Here is a 24,439-nt window from a genome sequence, read left to right as displayed (position 1 = left end):
TGTTGGGTCACAGAACCAATCCAGGACCTGTATGTTGCCAGGAAAGAAAAGATCCCTTAAACAAGGAAAACTGTTCCTAGTAGGTGAGATCCCACAAGGTTCCTTCCAAATTTAGTGTAATTCCTGATGCCCAAGCAAATCCCTCACTGTGTTCCTTTCTGGAGGATTTAGAAGGCAGATTCAGCTTCCACCAAGCAAGAGGGACAGTACAGCAAAACCAGTGCAAGAGGCTGATCCCTGGCAAGTCCAGAGGTATCAAGAAGCCCTTGGGTTCTTCAGTTGCACAATTTCAAAAAGTCATTTGACCCAGCCTGTTGCAATGGGTGTGTGGAGTGGCCCAGGGCTATATGATATGTGCTGAAAAAAATTATGGAGAGGTGAGGTCAGCAGTCCTGGTCAAGAACAAGCTGAACAACTGGTTCAACACAATGACTGGTAGCAGACAGGGTGATTTGATAATTCCCAGGAACTTCTGGAGCTGCCTGTAGAGAGTGAAGGATGGAGCTACAGCCACTGAAGACTTTGGGAAGGAAGATCAAAACCCTGARGGTGATCTCATCTCCGGTGGTGGTGCCAGTCCATCAGATGTGCAGGGTGCTGTGTCCCGTGATGAATGATGCAGCTCAAACTTTGGCATGAACCAAAGACCAGCAGGAAAGGGAGAAAGGATGAGAACTGCACAGACAGGCAGCAGCAGGGTGGACAAGATGGACAGCCCCATTTATCCAGGAGGTTTTACCACACAGGTCAGCAGCAGATCCCTCACAGAGATCTGAAGGGGAATGTAGATGGCACATGTGGGTGAAGATCAACTGAAACAGTCATGAAAAGACTCAGAAAATTATGGAAGCAAAAAATCAGGCTGCTCAGTTGGTCCCTGTCCTTGCTTTGTGTGCAAAGAAATGAATGTTTGGGAAGGTGAAACAAAAAAAAAAAAAGACATCTGGTCTGTGCAATGAAATGTCAGAGACTGTGCCAGGACTGGGAGGAGGAAGATGCTCCAGTCAGAAGGAGGAAATATAAAATTCGTCTCTGTGAGGAAGCTCTGACTGCTGCARGGATGGATAATCTCAACACACTCTGTTCTTCTTTCTGGTAAAGGGAAGAGGATTAAGATCCAGATGTCAACATTAATAAATTTATTGCTTTTCATTTTGATTTTCTGCTGTTAGTTTACAATTCTCTCAGCAGAAGTGTGTACCCTCATGTGCTGCATTTGCACCTGCCCCTGTAAGCAGCTACCTCCAAATATTCCCCCAAAAACTCTTTGGGTCCACAGTCTGCAGATTGAAGGGGTGGAGGACAAAAAAAAAGGGACCTGTACTTGCTGAGCACAGAGGAGCACCTGAGAATGTAACTGCCCTTTGTGGTTATTAGTCTGTGGGACYAAAAATAAAGGGCAAAACTCTGAGAAAAGGGAGATGGCAAAGAGAAGAGAACTGGGAGGGAAAAWGGAGAAAGAGCAGATTTTTGCCTGCAGCAGTTCCAGCTCATCCCCAAGCAGTGAATCCACTCTGAGTTCCCAAAAATGGGRCCTGTGTCACCAGGTCACTCTGAGGGACCGGTCAGACAGAGCCCTGACAGAGCCACCAGCATCAAACGTGTGGAAGAGGCAAAATCCAACCCAAATTTCCACACTCCCCTCTTGAAAAGGAGAGTGTGATCCGGCTCTTTACGAGTCAGGAGATCCCTGCAGAGCAGTGAATTCACACCACAYAGTCCCAAGGTTTTGGATGGGATCCCTAAAAATAAAAAAATAAAATGTTCAGGATGGAGAGAACCAGATGATTTAATCTGGGTTGTAGGAAGGGTGAGTGAGATAGAGGTGATTGAGCAGCATCAAAGGGTGACRATCAATTTGAATTTCCCCAGAAGTGATGTTGATGCCTGTGTTGCTTCTCCCCGTGCTTTTTCTTTAATTAAATACCCAATGTTCCATTAGCAGTTGGAATAACATGCTGTTCTTGGGGAAAAGAAAACCCGAGTAATCCCTTTATCTGCTAAAATAGATGATTTCTAGTAGATTAAACAATGGCCTTTCAGCTACCAGAGCATAGTTCAGGCCATAATTGAAGTCCTCTCCTTGGCCTCTCCTCGGTCCCTCGCAGCCAGCAGCCCGTGGAGCCCCATCATCAGAGATAACCTCAGTGACTCTTGTCTGCAGTGAGTGTTTCTYCAGATGAGGAGATTAGTCGGAGATAAAGCATATTACCTGAAAATAATAAGTGATTACGGTCCCGGACTGTCTCTCCGCATTCGTCTCATGCTGGTTAACCCTTGCAAAACTGGCTGCTGCTTGGGTTCAGGTCTTGGAAGAGGAGGGAGGGTGAAGGAAGGTTTCCAGTGCCTGTGTGGAAAAGGAGAATTTTTTTCCTTTTTGTTGTGTGTTTTGTTGTCTGGGTGGGGATTTCTGGGGATGGCAGGAGGCACAGCTGCAGCCCACAGTCCATGGAGCGGGCAGAGCTGTGTCTTGTGGGGTTCTTGTGGGATGCCATCACCCCCTCCTCCCCGTGCTGGTCAGCTGGAAGCTCTGAGGACTCAAAATTCTCCTCAAGTCACCTTTCATTACCTGATAGCAGCACAGGATAATGCCCAGAACACACACTGGGGGTCTATTTCCACTGCTGCAGTGAGCAGGACCGTGCCAGTGATCTGCAACAGTCCTTGGACCAGGCATTCTCTGGGATTCACATCCCAGGCATGGCTCAGAGGCCATAAACTTCTGCAGCTCACAGTTTCCATGAGACCAGTCTGTTACTGGGAGTGCTGGCTGGGCTGTGTGGATGTGAAGCTCAAACACTCTCTGGTGTTTTTTTTCCAGCATGGATGCAGCTGCTCTGACCTGACAGCACAAAAMCATTTATAGCTTCTGTATTCATTCATCAGCAAGAGATCCAGAGAAATACAAAAACACTGCAAGGCTTTTATAGCAAATTTTCAATGTGTCTAGAAGGAAAAAAAAATGTATTATAGTGGTTTTCTAGAAATTCAGATTGCTTGCCTAGGTAGGATGGAGAGAGGTATTGTAAAAGAAAAAATTTGAAGAAATGCCTTGAAATCTCTTTATGGGGCTGTGTGATAGCACTGCTGGGAGTGAGCTAYTCCACTGTAGAAAGTGTCCTGGTGKRAAGAGAATTTCCTTGGGCTCCCTGCAGATATTACAGGTGAAGTCTCCATTCAAGTCACTGAGTTTTGTGGGTGACTTCATTAAGACCACGGCCATTTCTTCCATAAAATGCTCCTTCCCAGCTCCTGTGCCMTTACAGCATCCTCTGTCTGTCATCGGGCTGGGCTCCCTGAGTGAGGGGCGAGCAGGTTCATCCTTCTTCCTCTAAATGCCCCATCAGCCGCTCCCTTGAAAACTGTAAATAAAGGCCGCTGGGGATAGCTTTTCTGCTTGACCCCTCACCTGAAATGAAAATAAAGGTGACTGAATTTCATGCTGACGTGGAGCTCCTTCCCAGGCTGGCTCTTTCCCGTGGCTGTTGACAGTTACCTGCCAAGCCCCATGGTTACCTTTGATTTTGCCGTAATGACATCTCGGCGCTTAGGATGGCCCTGGGACTGTAATCCCCTCTGCAGCCTTAACCRATTTATGGGGTAACCTGAGACCGGGCTCTCTCTTCCCCGTGGTTTTCCCACTTGTTAACACTCACCRAAGGCATCAACAAACTAAATGCAGAGGGTTTATTTTGCTGCATGCCCGGGGTTGGTGAATATCTGCATTCATGCCTGCTGTGAATCTCGGCCTGCAGAAAGCTGCTGCATGTTCCTGCCACATGAAAACGGTGTTTTATATCCCCAAAGTGTGCTGCTAAAACAAATGCTTTGTTAGCAAAACCCAGGCAGTGCTCCAAGGAGCTGTTAAGAGCAGAAGTGAGGATTCAGCAAAGTGGGATTTATCCACGGTTTTGCCACAGATTTTCTGTGTGATGTGTAGCTTGCTTTGTCTCAAAGTGCTTTGTCTTTAAAATCCTTCAAGTCTAAGCCCTATCTGTGTCTCGTGTGCTTAGACTGTAAGCTTTTCAGGGCCAGGGCTTTATTTTTGGTTGCATAGCAGCTTTTATAATAAGTTCCTGATCTTTAGGGAACCTACCTGTGTGTGTGTAACGCAGTTTTAAAAGACAGCTCGACTTTGGTGCAGTGAATGATCCTGGCATTATGGGAGGACACGAGTCCTGGAATCTTTTCCCTAACCTGCATTATTTTACTTTTCTGAAGGATGATTTACACGGCRGCGGAAGCAGAAGGAGGATCCCTGGGGAAAGCAAACACTTGAGACTTCAAGGTGGGCTGGCTTCGGTGGCACACGTCTCCAGTGACCATCYGATCCAGGAGGTGCCCACTTCCTCAGCACAGATCAAAGACCAAAGGTGACTTCTGAAATGACATGCAGCCACCTCTCACATTGCTTRAATTCCCTCCTCCTGCTCGCGTTTGATCTCACTTTACTTTTCCTGTCGCTGGAAGCAGGTGGCTGCTTTATTCTCCCCGACAAGTTTAGATCAGCTGAAGGGCTCTGATGGCTGCAGGGAGAGAATCTGCCCATGCCACAGCCATCCTAAACCATGGAGCAGATAATGGGAAAGCTCCTTTTCACTGCAGTCTGGTGTGGGTGAGGTCTGGATGAGCTGTTTGGGGTGGGCATTGTCCTGCCAGAGCTGCCTTTAAGAAGCAGATGTGGCTGTAATGTGAGATGAATGTGGTTGTAATGTGAGCTGACACCCAAGGAAAGCCCAGGAGCTCCTCCAGGCATGTGGGCACAGGGCTGGAGGGCTTTCATGGTGTGCTAAAGATTCACATTTCCTCTTTAAGTGYTGTGCTCTGGGCTCTGCAGGGTGTTTCTGCTGACTGCTGGTAAAAATGCCGAGCCCAGACCATGAAATCTGTGATGAGTTTGATCACAAATGATGGGCACAAGTCATGCCGATGTCGTTTTGTAACCAGAATTACTCTGGATCAAGGGATTCCCCCAGACTTGTGTCGCTTGTGTGCACTGCTCTGAATTTCTCTGTTATTCCTGTTTCTCTGCTTCACCCCTGTCTCCAATTTTAACCTGCTTTTTCCAAAGAGAAAGAGAATCAGAATTTACCTAACAGGCAAGCTCTTAACAAAGCCTCGGATACCTGATACACATAATGGTCCCARAGGCATGTTTACTTTGGGCTGAGTGAGTGAGTGAAAACCATTTTGGAAGGACTTTTTCACCTCCAGCAACTTAACCTAACGAGGAGAAAAGTGATGTGGTTAAAGGGCTGTTTAAACAACGGCATCAGGGGGCAGATTTAGGCTCTCCAACAATACCTTTATGTATCTGCCTTACACAGGTGCATAAATATGCAGTGATTTATATCACAGGACACACCACAGAGGTGGTGATGAGATTTCAGCCATCCTCTGCTGATGGATGATTTTTTTTGGGGGGGTGCATAATGAAGAAAAAACAGTTGATTGTTTCAGCAGGTTACAGCAGATGTGCCCAAAGATTTGGARCGCCACCACTGAGTTCTCCAGCTGCCCTTGTCTTTGGCACAGAGGAATGTCTGTGTAACAAGGAATTTGGATTTGAGGGCTCAGTCCTGTGAGTGCTTTAGGTGGCTGCAAAAGAGCAGCAGGGCCCTCAGGTTGAAGCTGGAGGATGCTGCTCATTTCTGCTCTCAGGATGCCATAAATGCCCCCAGCAGTTTATCAATAAAACAGAGATGAAACAAAAATAACTAATGAAAAATAAATAAGGAAATAAAAAAAGATGAAACAAATAACTCCATGGGAAACGTGCCCATGCTGGACTGCTGCACTGCCACCAAAGTTCATGTTTTTAGACCCAAACGGGTGGCTGACCTCCTGCTGACAGAATGGGCTGTCAGCACTCGTCCCTTGAAGAAGAGTCCCCTCTTTGCACTCTGTCTCCTGGTGGTGATAACCTGAATGGAGATTCCCAGATTACACCCTGCCTCTTCCAGGGGCTGGGGCTCCTGCTCACCCATCACCTCCCTCTTTCAACATCCTCACGGGGGCAATGAATCTTATTCCAGCCCCAAGGAACACTTATCAGGGGCTGGGTTGACAGGAAGGTATGTCCTCCTTGGCCATGTTTTTGTGCGTGGAATTAATTGCTGAGATGGTTCCCCCAAACCCTACAGGGCAGTGCAGGCTTAGAGAGAACTCCTGTGTTTCACAGGTGGAAAAACACAGCAGAAATGGTAAGTTAGGGCCAAACTGAGATGAAATTTATCTCTGCATCATGTCCTGTGTACAACTGAGGCTGTGGGATTGACTTTCCTGAGGTACCTCTAAGCACAGTGGGAGTGAGCAGCAGGATGCCAGGAAGGATCTGCACAGGTCAGGTCCACAAATCTCTTTGTTTTTCATTATAATTAAGGTCCCTGATTCTAATTTAAACTCTTCCTATCTGATTGTAAAGAGCCTGAGCTCAGCTATCACACATTTGGGCCCACTGGCAAATCCTCCCAAGGTGCTACTAAAACACATCATTGTCTGCTTTGGACTTTCAGGTCCTGGCTGACTTGTGCTCTGCTTCTGTGCATGCAAGTGGCATAATGTGGAGAGGCCAAAAGCCCCAGGAACCTCTGAAAACCTCCCTGGGTGTCTGGAGATGTCATTGCCTTGAGAAACAGGGGCACTGCCACTCAAGTGAGTGGTTTGAGCTCCTGACTCTGGGAATCTGAGCCACCGTCYCCCTGGAGTATTGTGAAAATAAACCAATTATTTAAGAGCAATTTCCTCCTGCAGGTGTTTATTAGGTCTTCAGCATTATCTTCTGTCTCAGGGATGAGCTACACAGAGAGCCATTCAGGGCACAGCTTTCTCCATGTCTGCATTAGCACTGAGGAGGAAAATAAATTCTCTTGGAGGCAGAGGAAGGTGAGAGCTGCGAGTTTGGTTCCCATCCACCTCTAATTGGGATTAGGTTGGCAGCTATCAGCCCCATCTTTTGATATTTGGGAAGAAGGAATGGGAAAATGAGCAGCAATAGTGGGCTGCTCCTGCATAAACTATTCTGGCAAAATGCCTTTTAATTTCRTGTGAGCTGTGCCTGCGAGAAGACGGAAGGATCAAGCTATCATCAAAAAAGATTAGGATTTGGAGCCAGGCTTTGGAAATTGTCTCCTATCTCAGTAATGAATCAGACACCTTAGGTGAAATCCGGATCCTACTGAATAAGCATTTTCCTTTTTTGTGTTTACCAGGGCCAGGATTTCACCCCTAACTTCAAAAGTACCCAAACACTGCTGTGCCTGCAGCTTGGAGCTAGTTACCAGAGTTACATCCTAAAATTGTATCTCATTTATATTATCCTTGTAGGACCTGGTTTTGCTCCCCCTGAATGGGGTTCCAATGCTGAGTTCAAGAWGTTGGGACTGTCCCTCTTTTACTCTGCTGTGTAACAGAATTGTGACATTTTAAAAGCCATTCCTCTTAATTTATATTATTCCTGATAATTCTAGATTGCAGGCTTGGTTTCATTTACACCAGAAACAGGATCCATTTTCTCAGCCCTGGAAGGAAGACACTCTCAAGGGCTTACTGATATTTGTGTGTTTGACTTTAAGGCAGAAGTTTGTTCCTAATTAATTGAATAAGTGCTTTAATCCCTGGCCTGAGGGCTTCCCATAGAGCATTAGCTGTATTAAGAAGGAAATGGAGTGTAATCCCTTTAATATAAGCACARGAGAACATGAGAGTTTCACATTTCTGGAAATAATTTCTTTCCTCGTTGCGTTATTTATTCTAACATTAATTTGCATAAAATGCAGTGAGGATGAAGGGCTTCTCCTCCTTCCTGACAACAGTGCAGGGCTGTCAGCAGAACAAAACCCTTGCCAGAGCATCCTTGGCCTCCAGCTGCAAACTGGTGCCTAACGGTGCAGAGAGAAACAACTCTTGGAATTCGGCTCATGCTGACAGTGCCTGTGAACCCAGGTCTGTGACTGGCTCCTCCTGGAGCTGAGAATCTCATCTTCCTGCCTCATCACCATCATTTACCACTATTTGCATTGCTGCAGTGGCAGAGAATCTCATTTCTGAACCGATGGATTCACTAGGCTCACGTGCAGCTGCAGAAATTGGACTCTTGGATGAGATTCAGTTCACCAAACCCGGGCTTTCAGGGTTTATTTCAGCTCCAATGTACCTGCACTGGTCACATGAGCTGTCCTCAATGAGCCAGGAAATTGGGAATGATCAGCTCCAAGGGAGATGTCTTGCATTTTTACACCCAAAATTAGGCAAGATCAGTCTTTTGATGAAATGCATCTAAACCTGGTCAAGGCTTGATGTTTTTAAAGAGTAAATATTGCTCTGTGGATCTGGTGTGGTGTTCCTGTCTGCTTTGATGGGACAAAGGAGTCCATGGGAGCATCCCCTGCTGCCTCCTGTTGCAGTTCATCAGAGGAAGAGAACGGCAGCATCTGAAGGGGACAGTCCAGGTGTCCTCAGCCACCCCCAAGTCCAAGTGGTGATCCCTGCCTGCCCTAATCCTGCAGTGTTCCAATCCTTCCACACAGGGAGGGAAGGATGATGGTTTTTTTTTCTGTTCAGCACACCCACAAAGTGCATCCTTTTCTCCTCAGTTTCCCCATCTGCTCACCTCTTTAGCAGGAGCTGGGGGGCTTCAAGAACTCACAAAGAGCAGGCATTGTCCCTCTCCTGTCCACGTGTCCCCAGCACGGCTGGCTGCAGCTGAAGAAGTGGGTAACAGCTCCCCATTGTGATTGCTGGGTGCCTTCACCTCCAAAAAACAAMCCCAAACCCCCTGATGCTCCCCTCCCTCTGCCAAGGCCTCCAGAATTCTGCAGCTGAGCTGTGTCACAATGGCACAGAGCTTTCCCACCCCCCTGGAAACGCTGTGAGCACACAGGCATTGTGGGATCCCACCACAAAGGTTCCCTGCCCCTGAAGGGGTCACAGCTGTTCACCCTCTGGGTGACTCTGGGGTTGCTGGTGGTGGGATGCCTCCATCTCATCCCTTCTGGGTTCCAACAAGCTGCAACCCCTGAGGTGCTCCATCCTGAGTGGGGATATTTTTACCTGGCTGGAGTTGGATGAAGTCAATCCCACTCTGCCATCTGATTGCCAGCTGAATCCCCTTCCTCCTGCCAGTAGCCAGCTCCAGATTTCCAGTTCCCTTATCCCTTGAGGTGGGATGGAGGGACAGGGCTGCTCTGCTGGTTTTTAAATTTARTTACTTTCCTGGTCCAGGTTCCTGGGTCACCATGGAGATGATAAGGGAYGCAAGGCCATGGAAGGTAAAGTGCACACAGGACTCACATCCTCACTGGGGTTTCAGGATGGGTTTGGCTGGGTCTGGGAAGAAAATGGGAACTGGTGACAATGGGATTCTGCATCCTGCCCAAAGGCAGACCCTGGTCTGGGAAGCTCAGAGGGGGAAAAGAGTGAAATGTTAGAAAAAAAAAGACTGAGAATATATTCTTGCCCAGGATGGGTGACTGTTGGCAAGGCACAAGAAGCCTTCCCTAAGGTGCTGTGTATGGCTGCAATGTTCCTAATCATAGGGACACGGGACTGCAGCCCCTGTCTGGGCTGGCCAAGCCAATTCTGTGTGCAGGGTGTGTTTGTGTGACAGTGGAGACCACGGTAACACCTTCAATCAGAGCTCACCTTTGGAATAAAAACAGCTCTGGAGCCATCCTGAAGGCTCATCTCACCAGCTTTCCTGGCTCCAGCAGTGCTCACAGGGCATGCTGAGGGACAAGACACACAGACAGTGCCCTCTCACTAAAATCCTCTCCCTGTCCCCAGAAATTTTCATCTCAARGATTTCTGGTGTTAGGGCAGGTGTCGCTGCTTTACATCCCCTGGCAGAGATTTCCTCCGTGGTTTCCCCAACAGTTTTGCAGAATGAATATTGACATTTGCCAGCACTTTGAATTGGTGATAAGCACRTAGCAAACTGAAATAGAAGATGGAAGCATGTGCTGATTTAACCTGAGTGACACCGGACCCCAGCAGCTGATCAAAGTATTTCGGCAGCTCTGCATTAGTGCTCTGCCTGGGGCCATTYGGGCAGCCAGAGCAGGCTTGAGGAGGGCAGGAGGAAGGTGTTTGTTGCAAAGGGAAATTCTGGGACAAGAAGAGCCCCAGAAACAACTGCCAAAATAGTGTGGGACCTTCCTGGACACTCTCCTTGGGGCTTAATTGAGCAAAGGGTCACCCCATGTGGAGCAGGGGATGGAGACTGCACCCAGAGGAGCAGCTCATCATCYCCTGAGCTGTGAGGGACCATTCTGGGTTTGTGTCACCCAAATTTTGAAGGCTTCCCCCAAGTCTCATTGTTTCCTTATGTTTGCCTTCTCTCTCCTCGCAGCTGCCTGTCGCACTGGACAAGTACAAGAGCGTCTACCGCAAGGACTAYGGCTGGCACGAAGACTACCACTCGCCCACCCAGGCACACGTACCGGTACTGCGCCCTTTTCCCGGCTCGGATCCCAGCCCAAGCTGCCCTCTCAGGCCAGCTGAGCCCTGGRTGGTGCCCGAGGGGCAGCAGGAGCGGGTCCCCGTGGCTCTGACCCGCTATCGGGTCCCATCACGCCCAAAMGCCCCGGGCTTGTGCCCCCATCCCTTCTGCGGGAAATCCCCCGTGCACCCTCGGGTAAAGCTGTTGGTGGGGAGCGATGCTAATTACGCTCATTAAGTCAGGGCACTAACGACTGCTTGCTGAACCGGTGCCTAAGCCTTGGAGTCCGATTGCTCCCCGTGGGGCTGGCGGAGCKCGTCAGGATCAGACCCATCCCGGAGCCGCCTTGGGGAGGGGGATTGCGGGATGGAGATGSCTCCTTGCCCCGACACGGGCCCGGGAAGGCTTCTGCGAGGAAGCTGGGGTTGTTTTTTTTCTAATCTCCTCGCAGTGCGAGCGACCCCCTGAGCTATTTAATCTGATTTGCCTCGCTCCGCCTGCCCTGGTTTAATTGCTTGTGGCAGCGCGCTGGGGACAGCTGCGGTTTGCGCTGCGGACGAGTGGTGGGGGGCATGTTCGGCTGCTCAAGGGCTTTGGGCTCTTACGCTCACGAGAGACGGAAAAAAAAGTTGAGGCTGGGGAGGAAAAGGAGGGGGCAACAACAGAGAAATCATTGTGCGAAGGCGCCCGGCGGGGCGGAGGGGCTGTGTGCGGACACCGCTGCCATCCATCCCCGSCCGGGCAGCAGCCTGGGGAGCCCTGTCCTGTCCTCTCCTCGGGTCCCYTGTCCCCTCCTCCTGCCGGGACAGCGCTCCCGCTGCCAGCAGCCTTCATTAGCGCTGCTGCCCGGGGCTCCCGCTGTTCTCCGGGCTGGCCAGCGCTTCCCGGGCAGCCCCAGCCTGAGGTGGCTGCTGCGCTTCCAGGAGCCCGGAGCCCGGCTGCGAGGGCAGGGTTTAACCCCTGCCTGCTGCAGTGCCTGCATCTCAGTTGCTTTTTCTTTTCTCCTTTCCCTTTTTTTAAATTTTTTAAATTTTTTTTTTTTTTTTGATGGTTGCATGCTTCCTGTGGGGGTCCTGATGTAGTTTGGGAGATAACTCCGTTCTTTCCTATGTCTGATTCTCTCAGTTTGCAGCTCCCTTTGGCTCTTTTTTAATTCCCAAGGCCTGCCAAGGGAAGCCGTCCCACTGGGTAGCACGATGGTGAGGTACTCGGGAGGCCCAGGTTTCCCTCTTAGCCCTGATAGGCTTTTTTCTTTTTTGTGTAACTCTTTAAAAAACTGATTTTTTTTTTTTTTTATCCGTGAAATTTTGATCAGTAACCTCCTCCCAAGGGCAATATGGGGAAYACCTTGGGTTGAGGAAGAAAGCACTGGCTCGTGAGCTGTCCCCACCAGGGTTTCCTGGAGGCTCCTGTCCCTCTGGGGATGCCCTGTGAGGAGCTCTGGCTCTCCTCACAGGGGGAAGGCCCCAGATAAGGGCAGTTCCTGTATCTCTGCAGCTCCTACCTGCCCTATTTGTCAAGATGGCAAAGGAGAAACTTTGGGGGAATTGCCCTGAGGACCCCAGAGTTTGAGAGACAGATAGAACCCCACAGAGAACGGGAACAACAACAGACAAACCCTGTGAGGATGGTCCTTGCTGGCCCAGCAGTGCTCACAGCAGCAAAATCCCTTTCTGAGCCCCTAAAAAATGCACCTGGAGCTGCAGTGTGCAGTGGAGAGGCTGGAGGCAGCAGCAGCAGCCTCTTTATCCTTTCTTTGGCAGGAGCCTGGAGCCCTTCCCTGCTGCACCATCAAACCCCTGCTTGTGCCAGGGTCCCTCCCTCTGTCCCAGTGCCCACCCGGGGCCCAGCAGAGTCCCAGACTGTAAGATYTGATGGGCCCATACTTTCTGGACAGCCATGGAGCTGCTCTGTGGCCATCCCCWGGGATGCTGACCCCAAGGAACCCCAGCCTGTGCTGTTTGACGATGCTTTATCACCTCCCCTCCCCAGCTGCTGCCTCCCCATTCACACAGGACTTTTTTTTTTCTCTGCAGAAACCTTCATTCCCTCCTCTTCCAGACGTCCCCAAGTGCTACCTGCCGGAGTGCCGGCCCTCTGACCTGTCAACAAAGCGGGCAGGGAAGCTGGAGATCCTGGCTGAGCCGATCCACGACCTGTCCTGCTGCCCTCCCCTGCCACCTCCCACTGCTGTAGTCGGAACAGAGGGTAATCCCTGCTCGGGAACACCTGCCTGGCCATGCCCACTGCCCCAGGGGCTGTCTGCTGGGCMTCTGCCAGCCCTGAGCTCTGCTCTKCCCCACTGCTTTGGGGTGGCTGAGCCTGGGATTTGCAGTGTGGGGACAGCACCCTGTCACCAGGGATGTGCAGCTCCCAGGACACCTGATGGGTGTACAGAGCTGGGCTTTAGAAACATCTCAGTGCATAAAGAGCACTGCTAACAAGGATTCCTGAGCTCTCTTGGGACGGAGGGAGATGCAGTCAGCCCCATGTTGCAGAAGTGGAGGGGGAGAAAAGGATTCTGGTTGGGTGTGARGGAKTTGGRTGGTTCAAWYRYTGCTGCTAAGTATTCCTRKCTRAAAGCAAATGCAGCTTGCTTGGAARGATTAAAATGCTGATGAGAGACAGGCAAACAACAGGARWGGTCACCAGACATGGCTCTGCCWTKCTCAGCCACCCCAAAGCAGTGGGGACTTTCCCTCTAAGCTCCTGTTTGAGAGTGGAGATGGTGGCATTGCTCAGCAGTGCTCCAGGAGCAAACAGACATGGCCAGTGATGTCCTGTCTGCTCCCTGAGCTGATCTGTGGGATGTCTGTGCCAGAATTCTTTCATGATCTGAAGGGAACAAAGACACAGCCATCTCCTGCAGCTCCAATGCCCCCCTGGCAATGAGGTGAAGTGCCCTGGCAGGTTTTGTCTCTCCACTCCATAGAAGGAGAGTGTGGACAAGCAGCTCAGATGGACGTTTGTCCTTATGGACTCCATCTGAGGGCTTCACACATCTTGCCCAGCCCATTTGAACCTGTCTTGTGCTAATGACGAAACTCCTGTGGGCTTTTCCCTTCCTGCTCTGCCCCTGGCTGTCCCAGCAGTGCAGCATTTCTCCCTTTCACACACAGACCTGCTGTGCAGAAGGTCTCAGCTCATTTTGGCACTCCAGGGTGATGTAGGGACAGCGTGGATCCTTCCACTTTCTTTGCACCAGCACAAATCCCTCCCCTTCTTGCATCACAAACCAGAACAACGCAAAATCGCTGCACCTCAGCAAAGCTCTGCTGAAGTGACCRGGCCTCCCCTGATTTATGCATCTTACCCTGTCCAAAGGGTARGATTTGGGTGAGTGATTGATGGTGATTCCTGACTAATGCACSTCCTTCTCCTGCCGTGCCTCAGTGGCCTTGGTGCCAAAGGAGCAGCCATCCGCGCCCTTGATCACCTACCAGCAATTCGCCCAGGATTTGTACCGGGAGAGGCAGAATGATGCTGCCAAAAACAGAAACAAAGTCCGGAACACATCCATTTTAATGAAAGGTCAGTGGATGGAGGCTGTGGCTGCTGCCCCATGAGGATGACTGGTGGCCTTCAGCCTGGCTTGGAGCCTTTGAATTTCAGGAGGGTGAATCAAAGTGGTTGATTCAGGAAGGGTCCACAGATSCCCTGTAACCACCTGCCCATCTTGGGGAGAAGCAGGGCAGAGAAAAAGTTACCTTCTAGAAGAGGTTGGGGGGTTGTGAGTGGTGTTTCTTTCCAGTTTCTAGACAGGTCACCCTGTGGAGCACAGCCCTGCTCGATGTGGGCTCCCTGGAAATAATATCCTAGCACTGAGGAGCTGCTGCTGGGCTACGTGGCCATGTACATGAGACACCTCACCCTCAGTGAAAACAACTAAAATACTCATGATTCATTATAGGAATGTGTGATTTTTAAAACACCCAAATAATGTGAAATATCTACCATGGGCAGCTCTTCTTTGTGTGTCCTCCCTGATTTGTTGTGAGAAGTTGCAGCAGATTTATCCCCCATGATCTGCTCCATGGGAAGGAAACACACCRAGCTGTTATCACACAGATAAGACATCCCTTAGAATCAGATGGGCAGTGGTTCCTCCTCAAACCAGCTCCCACAGGGATTTTTGGGGAAGATATCACAGCAGATGTGTTGGTACTCAGTTTGGGGTTATGTGAGCCATGGATGTCTCCCCTGGTTTAGTCCCTGATTAATGGCATGTTGGAAATAAAAATTCTAGACAGTAGGGGGAAAATATGTATACCAGGTGACAGGAAGATCACAAGATACCATTTCCAGGTCTGCCTCGTGCGGCTTCCCTCACGTATCAGATCTGAATAATCTCATCTAAATTACCTTATCAACACCAGGGAAGCAATTCCTGCATTTTCCCTTGATTAATCCCTTCACCCTTCACCAGGAGCGCTGGAAGGACAAACAGCCAGTGGAGATCAGGGTAAGGGGGAGCACTCACACTGTGCAATACAGAGACAGAGATGTAAAAATGTCTTTATATTATCTGAACTCTCTTTCACTAGACTTCACCGACCCTGACTGGAAAAGCGTGTACCAGAAAGATTACGAGGGCCGTGCAGGAGCCCATGTTGGATCCTACACAGAGGAGACGAGGCCCTCTCCTGTTTTCCCTACAGACAGCCGCTTCAATCAGTAAGGGACAGCTGGGATGGGGAGGAGAGAGTGGGGTGAGAGTAGGACAGGGAGGTTTTGGAGCTGCTTGGAATCAGAAGGTGTTTCTCAAAAGTGTTTCTCCCTGTCCCTGTTATGCAATGAGCCCAAAGAAATTGCCTCGGGGACAAATCCACTCTCAAACCTGCTTAACATTTTCTTGAAAAGTTTTGCAGTGGGGTTGATAGGAGTGRGGAGACAGCTTTTGGAACAGCCTGATCCCTGTGGAAAGAAGATCCCTGGGGCAGGGTGGTGTCATCCTTTCCATGCCCAGGTTTTCCTTGTGAAAGGACCCTCTCAAATCAATCAGGGCAGGAGCTGTTTGCARCGTGACTCATCTGCACACTATGAACCAAACAGGCATAAACTGCTCCTGAGCTCTCATTTCTCACCAGAGAGGCAATCCTTCCCCGCTGCCTCACAGCCCCCACCTCTCCCTAACACACATCTATTTCAGCTCTGCACTGCAGAATTTAATCTGTGATCCTGGAGTTATAGTGGGCTGGAGACTGAGCCCGTGTAATGGTTGGTCCAGGTGGGAGATGGATCCCAAGGAGAGCTGCGTGTCCTGCAGCATCTGCCCTGTTTTTGATGGACACAGGCAGTTCCTCCTGTCCTCCATCCCACCTGGATGAGCTTTTGTTTGCTCTGCACAGATTCCTGGCTGGGCAGTCCAAAGCTGCACGAGGGGAGGCAGATCCCTCATCCTGCTGCACCAAGCAGAGGACAGAGCTCTCTCCTCATCCCTTTTTCYGTGTCCTCTGCAGGAGCCGCTGGATTACTGAGTATGGGGACAGCTACAGCCACTTCCTGAAGAAACTGGACTGGTCATCTCCCATCTCTGCACGGTGGCTGCCCTTTGGGAARAACGCGCGGTGGACGCCGCGCTACAAAGAGTCCACGGACTGAGGGGGCTGTGGTGAGCACCAGAATTCCCTCTTTTGGCCCTGAGAGATGGGATTTCAGGGGCTGAGGCAGAGGGAAGAATTGTAAACAGTCATGGGAAGTTGTACAAACTGCCATGAGWGCTGAGATAAAGCTGTAAGAGCTTTGCTGCTGGAATGTTCTGAGTAGCAGCACTGTCCTGGCTCATCTCAGGAGGGTTGGACTTGATGGCCTTCAAAGGTGCCTTCCARCCCAARMCATTCTATKATTCTGTGATTTTCTGGGCTCCTAGAAAATTATTTTTTAACCAGATCTGATCAGGAGAGTGTTTTTCACCATGAGAGTGGTCAGATTCTGTCTGGAGCCTGGAGAGGTGGGGAAGTGGCACGGAGATGCCCACTGGGTCTGAGCAGCCTCATCTAGGGACCTGTAGGACCAGGATGGCTACATTTTCCCATGTTTTCCTGATTTCTTTTAGGATCTGTGACCTCTGTTATTCTGTGATTTCAGTGCTTTGGCCCTCCAAGCTTCCTGTGTGATATGTCTCATCTAAGATCCTGAAAAACCTTGGAAACCTCATCTCTTCCAGACCTACCATCGTGTCTATCAGATGTGAAATACTCAGCAAAGATCTCTATAAGTGCAAATTATGATTAAAATCTCCCAAGAACCTCAGCTTTTATTGTTGTCAGAAAAAAAGCCTTTTTTGGGGTGAACAGTGTGGGCTACAGAGCTAAAATTGCTCGGGCAGGGTTTTTTTTTTTTTTTTTTTTTTTGTTTTTTTTAACTGCTTTAAAGAAAACCTGATGACACACTTTGTCTCTCAGCAAGAAGCAGTGTGTGTCAAATAGCATTTCTTGTATTTATTTACTCTCTAAAGCCTTGTGCACTCACAAGGAGGAAAATACCTGTGTTATCCAGAGCTGCTGAGTACCAGCCTTGCACAGCTCCTTCCTCTCCTTTGAATTTAATATTTATCACCTTTTTCCAGGGTTTGGCCATCAGTTTCAGCTAATGCTGAGTAAACTGGGACTGAGTTTGCCGTGTCCGTTTGGGATTTCTGTTTCTGGGAGGATCAAGGCTGCTCCCAGCCTGAAGATGGCAATGGAGAGCCGTGGAATTCAGATCTGGGAAGGTCTGTGGCTTTAGTGATCTGACTCTGGGTCTTCYAAATTGATGCCAAAATTATCCCAGTAGGAGTAGGTGATGTAGAGAAACCTCTCCTTTTAATGGACATCCTTGCAATATTGAGGGATAAGTGAGAGATTGTTAACGGATATAGCTAAAATGTCAATAATAATGACAACAATTTTATTTTACAGTATTACCAAGTAATTTTATTTTACAGTATTACCAAGTAATTTTATTTTACAGTATTATCAAGTAATTTTATTTTACAGTAATATCAAGTATCCCCAGACCTGTCGGTGACAGGGGCTGTGTAGACAGAGCAGCACACCCATCCCTGCCCCAAGAAATTCATTATCTAAGCTCTGGGGGATTTAACAAAATCAAGGGTCCAGCACTTCTGCAAAGCTGCTCTGGTGTGGGGCWCTGCTGACCACAGCCCATGCAGCATTTGGGATTGCCACTGTAGCTAAATTTAGTGGATTAGTGGCAATTTTGGAGGACAGAAACAATGAAATTGCCTTTAAAACGTAAAAAAATTGGGGAAAATACTTGTTTATATCAGAGAGGAGACAGTTTGACTTCTTTGAGGAAAATAAGACCATAAGAATACAGATGTTCCTAAAGGAAGGGTGTGCTTTTGCACCACTTAAAATTAACCCCATGGCCGTACTGATAGTTTTCTCTTATGAAAAAAAGCATCATTTTTCTGTCTCCCCATGCTGGAGTTGGGCTCCTCCTGATTTCCACCCTGCTCTGCTGTGTTTTGTTGCACTGACAGGGGCTCAGAGCACATACCCAAGGAAACATCACCAGGAAAAAGAGAATTGCTGAATGCTGATCACAACCACTGTGGAAAAAAATGCCTGAATCAGAACCTAGAGCTGTGCTACACCCTATCATGAGCCCTAATGAGGATATTCAACCAGGCAGAGGGATGCTGGGTTTGCTAAAGTGCTCCTTAGCTTTGAGCCAGGGAGAAAGCAGGAAGCTGCTGGTGTTGGAGATAAATTCCTTCCTGGATTTTCTGACAGCACCTTTGCTCAGGCACTTTCCAGGTTTGGAGACGACGCTTAGAGATGCAGATTTTGAAATCTGTGCTTCAGCCCCCACCCAGGAGCCAGTCTCCTGCATCCCCATCTCCTGCCATTTCTCTTTCCAAATATTTCTTTCAAACTTTTGTTTCTCCAGCCTTCAGCATGGGGCTGTGGGTCATGGCAGTGATTGCTGTCAATGCCTTTTCCCCCATCCCAGCTCCCTGCTGATGGAAAGGTGRTGGTCCCAAAGCAGTTCAAACACCCAAAAGGGCTCTCACACCTGCCCAGGGAGTCACTGCTTTGGGACCATCATGCCAGTCAATGCCAGCAGGGGACATTCAGGCTGCATCCAGATGTATCCAGATGGCAGAAGGGAGCAGACACAAAATCAGATTTTCTGTTTTCCTGGTGCCTCCAACAATGCTCCTACTTTTCAGTTGATGGATCCTGCTCCTGTGAGTGACACAGGGTTAGCACTGAAGAGCACTGGRGTCAAGAAGAGGTGAGAAGCTCTAGATAATACTGATTTTACCTCAACACCATCTGTTTTCAGTCCTTTTTCTGCAGCACTGAGATGACACCATCCATGAGCTCAATAGGATTCAAAAAGGGATGCAACCAGATTTCACATTAGTAACAAAGTCCAAGAGAAAACCCCTGAAACAGCCCAGAGAAACAGGATGGGTATGAGTCAGAATGGGGCTGGTGGATATTAGGAGATGTTTTCCAGGATTCTGTTACCTCATTATTGCTGTGGTTGATCCCAGGCACATTTCTTCAGAGTACTTGATGCTTCCCTGTGTCCAAAACAGAGAAACATCCATTGATGGAGGCTGATCTGAGTGACAGCACCCACAGAGCAGCCAGAAATGTGTTCCCTCTCAGGACACTCGGCTGTCCCATCACAAGAAGCACAACCCAGTGAACGTAAAAATTGCAGGTTTTCCCCCCAACACACAACTTTAGGGAAAAGGGGTTTTTAAAAGGCTGACCTAAAGTGATCTTTTTGCCTGAGTGCCTTAGTGCCATCTCCTGGGTAGAAGGGGAAATTCTCATTTTGGAGGCAGAACACACAGTGAACTCCCTTGGCTGTTTGTCATTAAMCTCCTGATGGGCTCAGGATCAGGATCCCACACTCTGCCTGGCCCTGCCGAGCTGCTGAAGGAGTGTCTTCCTTGGAATTCATAATGGAGATGTCTGCTCAGGGAAAAGGACACTCTAAATTCATCCCTCATCATCACWGCAAATTCTGAAGTGGTGTTTTCCATTTTTATTTTCATCTTTTCCATTTCCCAGCACGGAAGCTCAGACTGAACTCTAAACTTACTTCACGCATCTCTGATGGGAAAATTAATTCAAAATTATCGTGGGGGTAATCCATTGATGATTTTCTCTGTTTTGAGGTTTCCTAGAGCCCTCCACAGATTATCTCACTGTACATCAGAGGTGCAAAACCTCCTTGTTGAATGGCTTAATGAATTTCACAGTGCTGAAAGACAGGCTAAAATATGATTGTGGTCATTCTGGCCACACTACAGAGCATCTGCTTCACTGAGGAATGACTGAACCCTCATGGCTTGCTTGGGGAAAGGCAGAAATCCCACGGCAACAGATTCCTTGGAAAATATTGCTGGGAAAAAATGGTAATTTTTGTACTAACAGGCAGATTTGTGTCCTAACAGATTTTCAGAGGTGTTTGTACCAATGCAATTAGAAGATGAATTGAGCCCAGCAGAGACAAAACATTGGTGGTTGGGATTTCAGTGGTGTAAAGTGACATTTATAAAAGAGAAGCACCTGCTTGGACCCCTTCCCTGCTCTGCAAACAGCACTGCCCAAAACGCCACCACTTCTTTGAAGGCTGTGGGGACAYTCCAGGGCTGACCCTCAGCCCCATCACYGAGCAATCAACTTTTCCTCTTCCCMTGGCCRCCACCCAGCTCACAATTGTGCAATAAATCCTTCAGCATGTGCTTAATGTTGACAGAGGAAAAGTAAACGATGCAAATCCACCATCTGCTGCAGCTGGGYCAGCCCTGCCCTTGGCTCAGCCACCAACCTCAGAGAAATTGTAATCAAAGGGAAAGAATTGGCCCATTAACACATTTTGCCAAACTATGATTTTTTGTCAAGGGATGGTGGCCAAACATCTCTTTTTGAGTAGTGTAGTTTTAATGGCACTTTCTTGGGCAAAAGATGGAGTTCAAAAGGGATGGAAAGGAACAGAGAGAAGTGTGAAAGGTTTATTGTGATGSCTTGGCAGTCCAGAATAAAAGCAACTGCCAGCCACTCCTCCCAATTTCCCTAAAATCAAGTATTTTGCTTTCCAAYCAGCCTCAGCTGGCCTCATGCCTGTTTCCATGCTATTTCTGTGGCAATTCAGGGGCTGTTTCATGTGTGGGAAYGCGTCAGCTGGGCTTGAATGTGGGACACAAGTTCATAAGCATTTAAATATTCTTCAGTGCCTTTATTTGAGCTTTGCTAGGATGCTGAGGGTTTCTTTGGTTCTGTTAAAAGCCAYGTGAATCACCCAATAGAAAATGAAAGGGGTTGTGTTGCTGAGATGTGATGACTCSRTTTATKSTGTAAGATCTGTCTGATGCTGCTGYAAGATAAAAGTGATCTCACAGCTGTAAATCACCTCAGTTACAAATGACTGCAGTTGTGATGACAGGTCCTGTACAAGCACCATCYTGGCCTGAGCTCAGCTCAGAGGCAAGTTCCAAAWGCTTTTCAAGTTCCTTCTTCTGGGAGGAAACAGAGCCTGACAGCGGTCAGAACCCAAGGGAATGGCCTGAAGTTGTGTCAGGGGAGGTTTAGGTTGGGTATCAGGAAAAGGTTCTTCCCCCAGAGGGTGTTTGGGCACTGAACAGGCTCCCCAGGGCAGTGGGCACAGCCCCAGCCTGACAGAGCTCCAGGAGTGTTTGGACAATGCTCTCGGGCACAGGGTGGGACTCTTGGGGTTGGACTCCATGATCCTTGTGAGTCCCTTCCAACCCAGCAAATTCTGTGGTTCTGTGGTTAGCTTGCATGCTGCTTGATGGRTCAGATACAAACCATGTTGGTAAAGCTGATAGAATTTTCCACTAATAGTATTTTTTAAAAAATTACAAGCAGTATAATCTGTAAGACATTTTGATTTTGCCCATACTTTTCAGTTCTCCTTCCATGAATTCAAAGTGAAATGTTTCAACCCAGGATGATGCCAACCCACATATTTTATTTCCCTCTTTTGGCTACTTGGTCACTGGACCTTGAGAAAATTGTCATTTGGGTGGCCTGAGCCTTTCCTTCACCTTGCAGGTGATTCTTGGTGCAGTGGACACATCTCAGGTATTCTGGGATCGTGTGGCTTTTGTAGAACTGAGCATTGCTGCTGTCCCACTGGTCAGTGGGATATCCACTGATATCCCCTAAGGAGGAGCCACTCTTACATGGAACTCAGTCTGTATAAAATGTTTCCCTTTTTAAAGAAAGAAATTATTAAATAAAACCATGCTGTGATATTTGAAAATCCAGTTCTGATCCTTCCATGGCCAGCTGGAGAYATCCAGCAGTATGTGTTACTCAGCAGGAAAATTATAAGCCAGAGAAATATGAAAAATAAGTAGATTTTATTTCTCTATGGGCTGGATATCAAGGGAAAATATCCCCATGGATGATGTTATATAACTCCTGGGTGGATTACTGATAATGAGTCAGTTAATTAAACAGGTCAGCAGGGCAAACAGCCACTTCAGGAAGCTCCTGCTCTGATCAACATGTGAGACTCTTCCAGCTGCTCCTTCCTCTGCCAGCTGCTCCTGCWCTCCATCACAGTCCACACCATGAGATTTCACTGTATTTATCCAAGGAATGTGCGTATGAAAGATGTAAATAATGACAAAATGTGAAAACAAGCGCTTTGGTGTTTTATTTCATTAAAATGCCTCAAAAGCARATACAGGCTGGGGTTGATGTGCCACTTTACAATCACCTGCACCTCTTCAATTCAGCAGTGACAGATTCTGGCAAAAAACTGCTTTACCTGGAGAGCCAAATCAGCTGCACTGCACCACAGGTGGCAGAGGRGCTCCCAAAATCCCATTGCATTGGTTGTTGGTTCACACACCCCAAAAAYTCCATCCAAAGGCTAGTGGGTTCCCTGGAAAATCTTCCATTTATTTCAACAGGCTCAGATTCTGTAGAAAGTAAAGAAGAAAAAGGTTTAAGAGTAAATTTAATAAAGATCAAAGAGAGGAGCCCCCTGATGTGACTGTGCAGTCCCACAGCTGAGAGTGCTCACTTTCCCCACTGCCTCCCCTGAAATAAAATCAATAAACCCAATTTTGCTGCTACAAATTCCACCCTGCAGGTTTTAACTCTGCCTTACCCTGACTTTGCAAGGTGCTGGTGCTGAGTTAGATTTTTTTTTCACAAAGTGCTGCTGCTGCAGAGACTGGTGCTGAGTGCCAGGTGTGATGGGGCAGTAAAGGTGAATCAATAACACAACCCTCAAAAATTGGGGCACTGGCTCAAAATAGAGCCCCAAAACTTTGGATACCCCATTGAGGCTGTTGGAGAAGTGGTTTTTTTTTATTCCAAATGGAATTGTGCAGCCAGCTGGAGAAATGCCAGCTCTGAGGCTTTGGGTCTTTCTGATCCCAATATTGTGTTTGCAGCAAAAATACCCGAGCGATATTTCTGCAATCTTTGGACATCAKCTARCTCCAGTCCTCTCTGGAGGTCACCCTGGTGGGACAGGAAGGAAGAAAAGGCTGTGAGGCCATCGGTGCTGTGGCTTTGTGGGAGGGAGAACACCTTGGAGATGTCACAACGCATGTCACACACATGTCAAACGCATGTTAGACACATGTCAAACGCATGTCACAYGCATGTCACACGCATGTCAAACGCATGTCACACGCATGTCAAACGCATGTCAAACGCATGTTAGACACATGTCAAACGCATGTCACACGCATGTCACACGCATGTCAAACGCATGTCACACGCATGTCAAACGCATGTCAAACGCATGTTAGACACATGTCAAACGCATGTCACATGCATGTCAAACGCATGTCGCACGCATGTCACACGGCTGTCAAAAGCATGTCACATGCATGTTACACACATGTCAAACACATGTCAAACGCATGTTACACGCATGTGAAACGCATGTCACACACATGTCAAACGCATGTCACATGCATGTCAAACGCATGTCAAACGCATGTCACATGCATGTCAAACGCATGTTACACACATGTCAAACGCATGTCACACACATGTCAAACGCATGTTAGACACATGTCAAACGCATGTCACACACATGTCAAACGCATGTTACACCCATGTCAAACGCATGTCAAAGGCATGTCACACACATGTCAAACGCATGTCACACGCATGACAAACGCATGTTAGACACATGACAAACGCATGTCAAACGCATGTTACACGCATGTCACACGCATGTCAAACGCATGTCAAACGCATGTCACACGCATGTCACACGCATGTCAAACGCATGTTAGACACATGTCACACGCATGTCAAACGCATGTCACACGCATGTCAAACGCATGTTACACGCATGTCAAACGCATGTCACACACATGTCAAACGCATGTTACACGCATGTCACACGCATGTCAAACGCATGTCAAACACATGACAAACGCATGTCAAACGCATGTCACACACATGTCAAACGCATGTCACATGCATGTCAAACGCATGTCACACGCATGACAAACGCATGTTAGACACATGTCACACGCATGTTACACGCATGACAAACGCATGTCAAACGCATGTTAGACGCATGTCAAACGCATGTTACACCCATGTCAAACGCATGTTACACACATGTCAAACGCATGTAAAACGCATGTCAAACGCATGACACACACTATGTCACACGCATGTCAAACGCATGTTAGACACATGTCACACACATGTTACACGCATGTCAAACGCATGTCACACACATGTCAAACGCATGTCAAACGCATGTTAGACACATGTCAAACGCATGTTAGACACATGTCAAACGCATGTCACACACATGTCAAACGCATGTYASACACATGTCACACACATGTCAAACGCATGTCAAACGCATGTTACACCCATGTCAAACGCATGTTAGACACATGTCACACACATGTCAAATGCATGTCAAACGCATGTCACACACATGTCAAACGCATGACACACACATGTTACACGCATGTCAAACACATGTTACATGCATGTCAAACGCATGTTTGAC

At 48.2% G+C, this 24,439-nt stretch overlaps 1 protein-coding gene across 1 annotated transcript; it reads left to right on the top strand.

Annotated features, from left to right (window-relative positions):
• Positions 1–9,136: 9,136 nt before the first annotated feature.
• Positions 9,137–16,039, top strand: LOC130582780 (uncharacterized). The gene is made up of 6 exons (XM_057381680.1): positions 9,137–9,269; positions 10,349–10,441; positions 12,475–12,646; positions 13,832–13,969; positions 14,983–15,112; positions 15,898–16,039. Exons 1-6 carry the CDS (start codon positions 9,237–9,239, stop codon positions 16,037–16,039), a joined length of 708 nt encoding a protein of 235 aa, XP_057237663.1. The 5' UTR covers positions 9,137–9,236.
• The last annotated feature ends 8,400 nt before the right edge of the window (positions 16,040–24,439 follow it).

Source organism: Malurus melanocephalus, unplaced genomic scaffold (assembly GCF_030028575.1).
Source record: "Malurus melanocephalus ecotype Western Australia unplaced genomic scaffold, MMel_1.1 scaffold_522, whole genome shotgun sequence".
NCBI lineage: Eukaryota > Metazoa > Chordata > Aves > Passeriformes > Maluridae > Malurus > Malurus melanocephalus.
The sequence above is the reverse complement of the archived record's forward strand: the minus strand, read 5'-3'. Positions and strand labels throughout refer to the sequence as shown.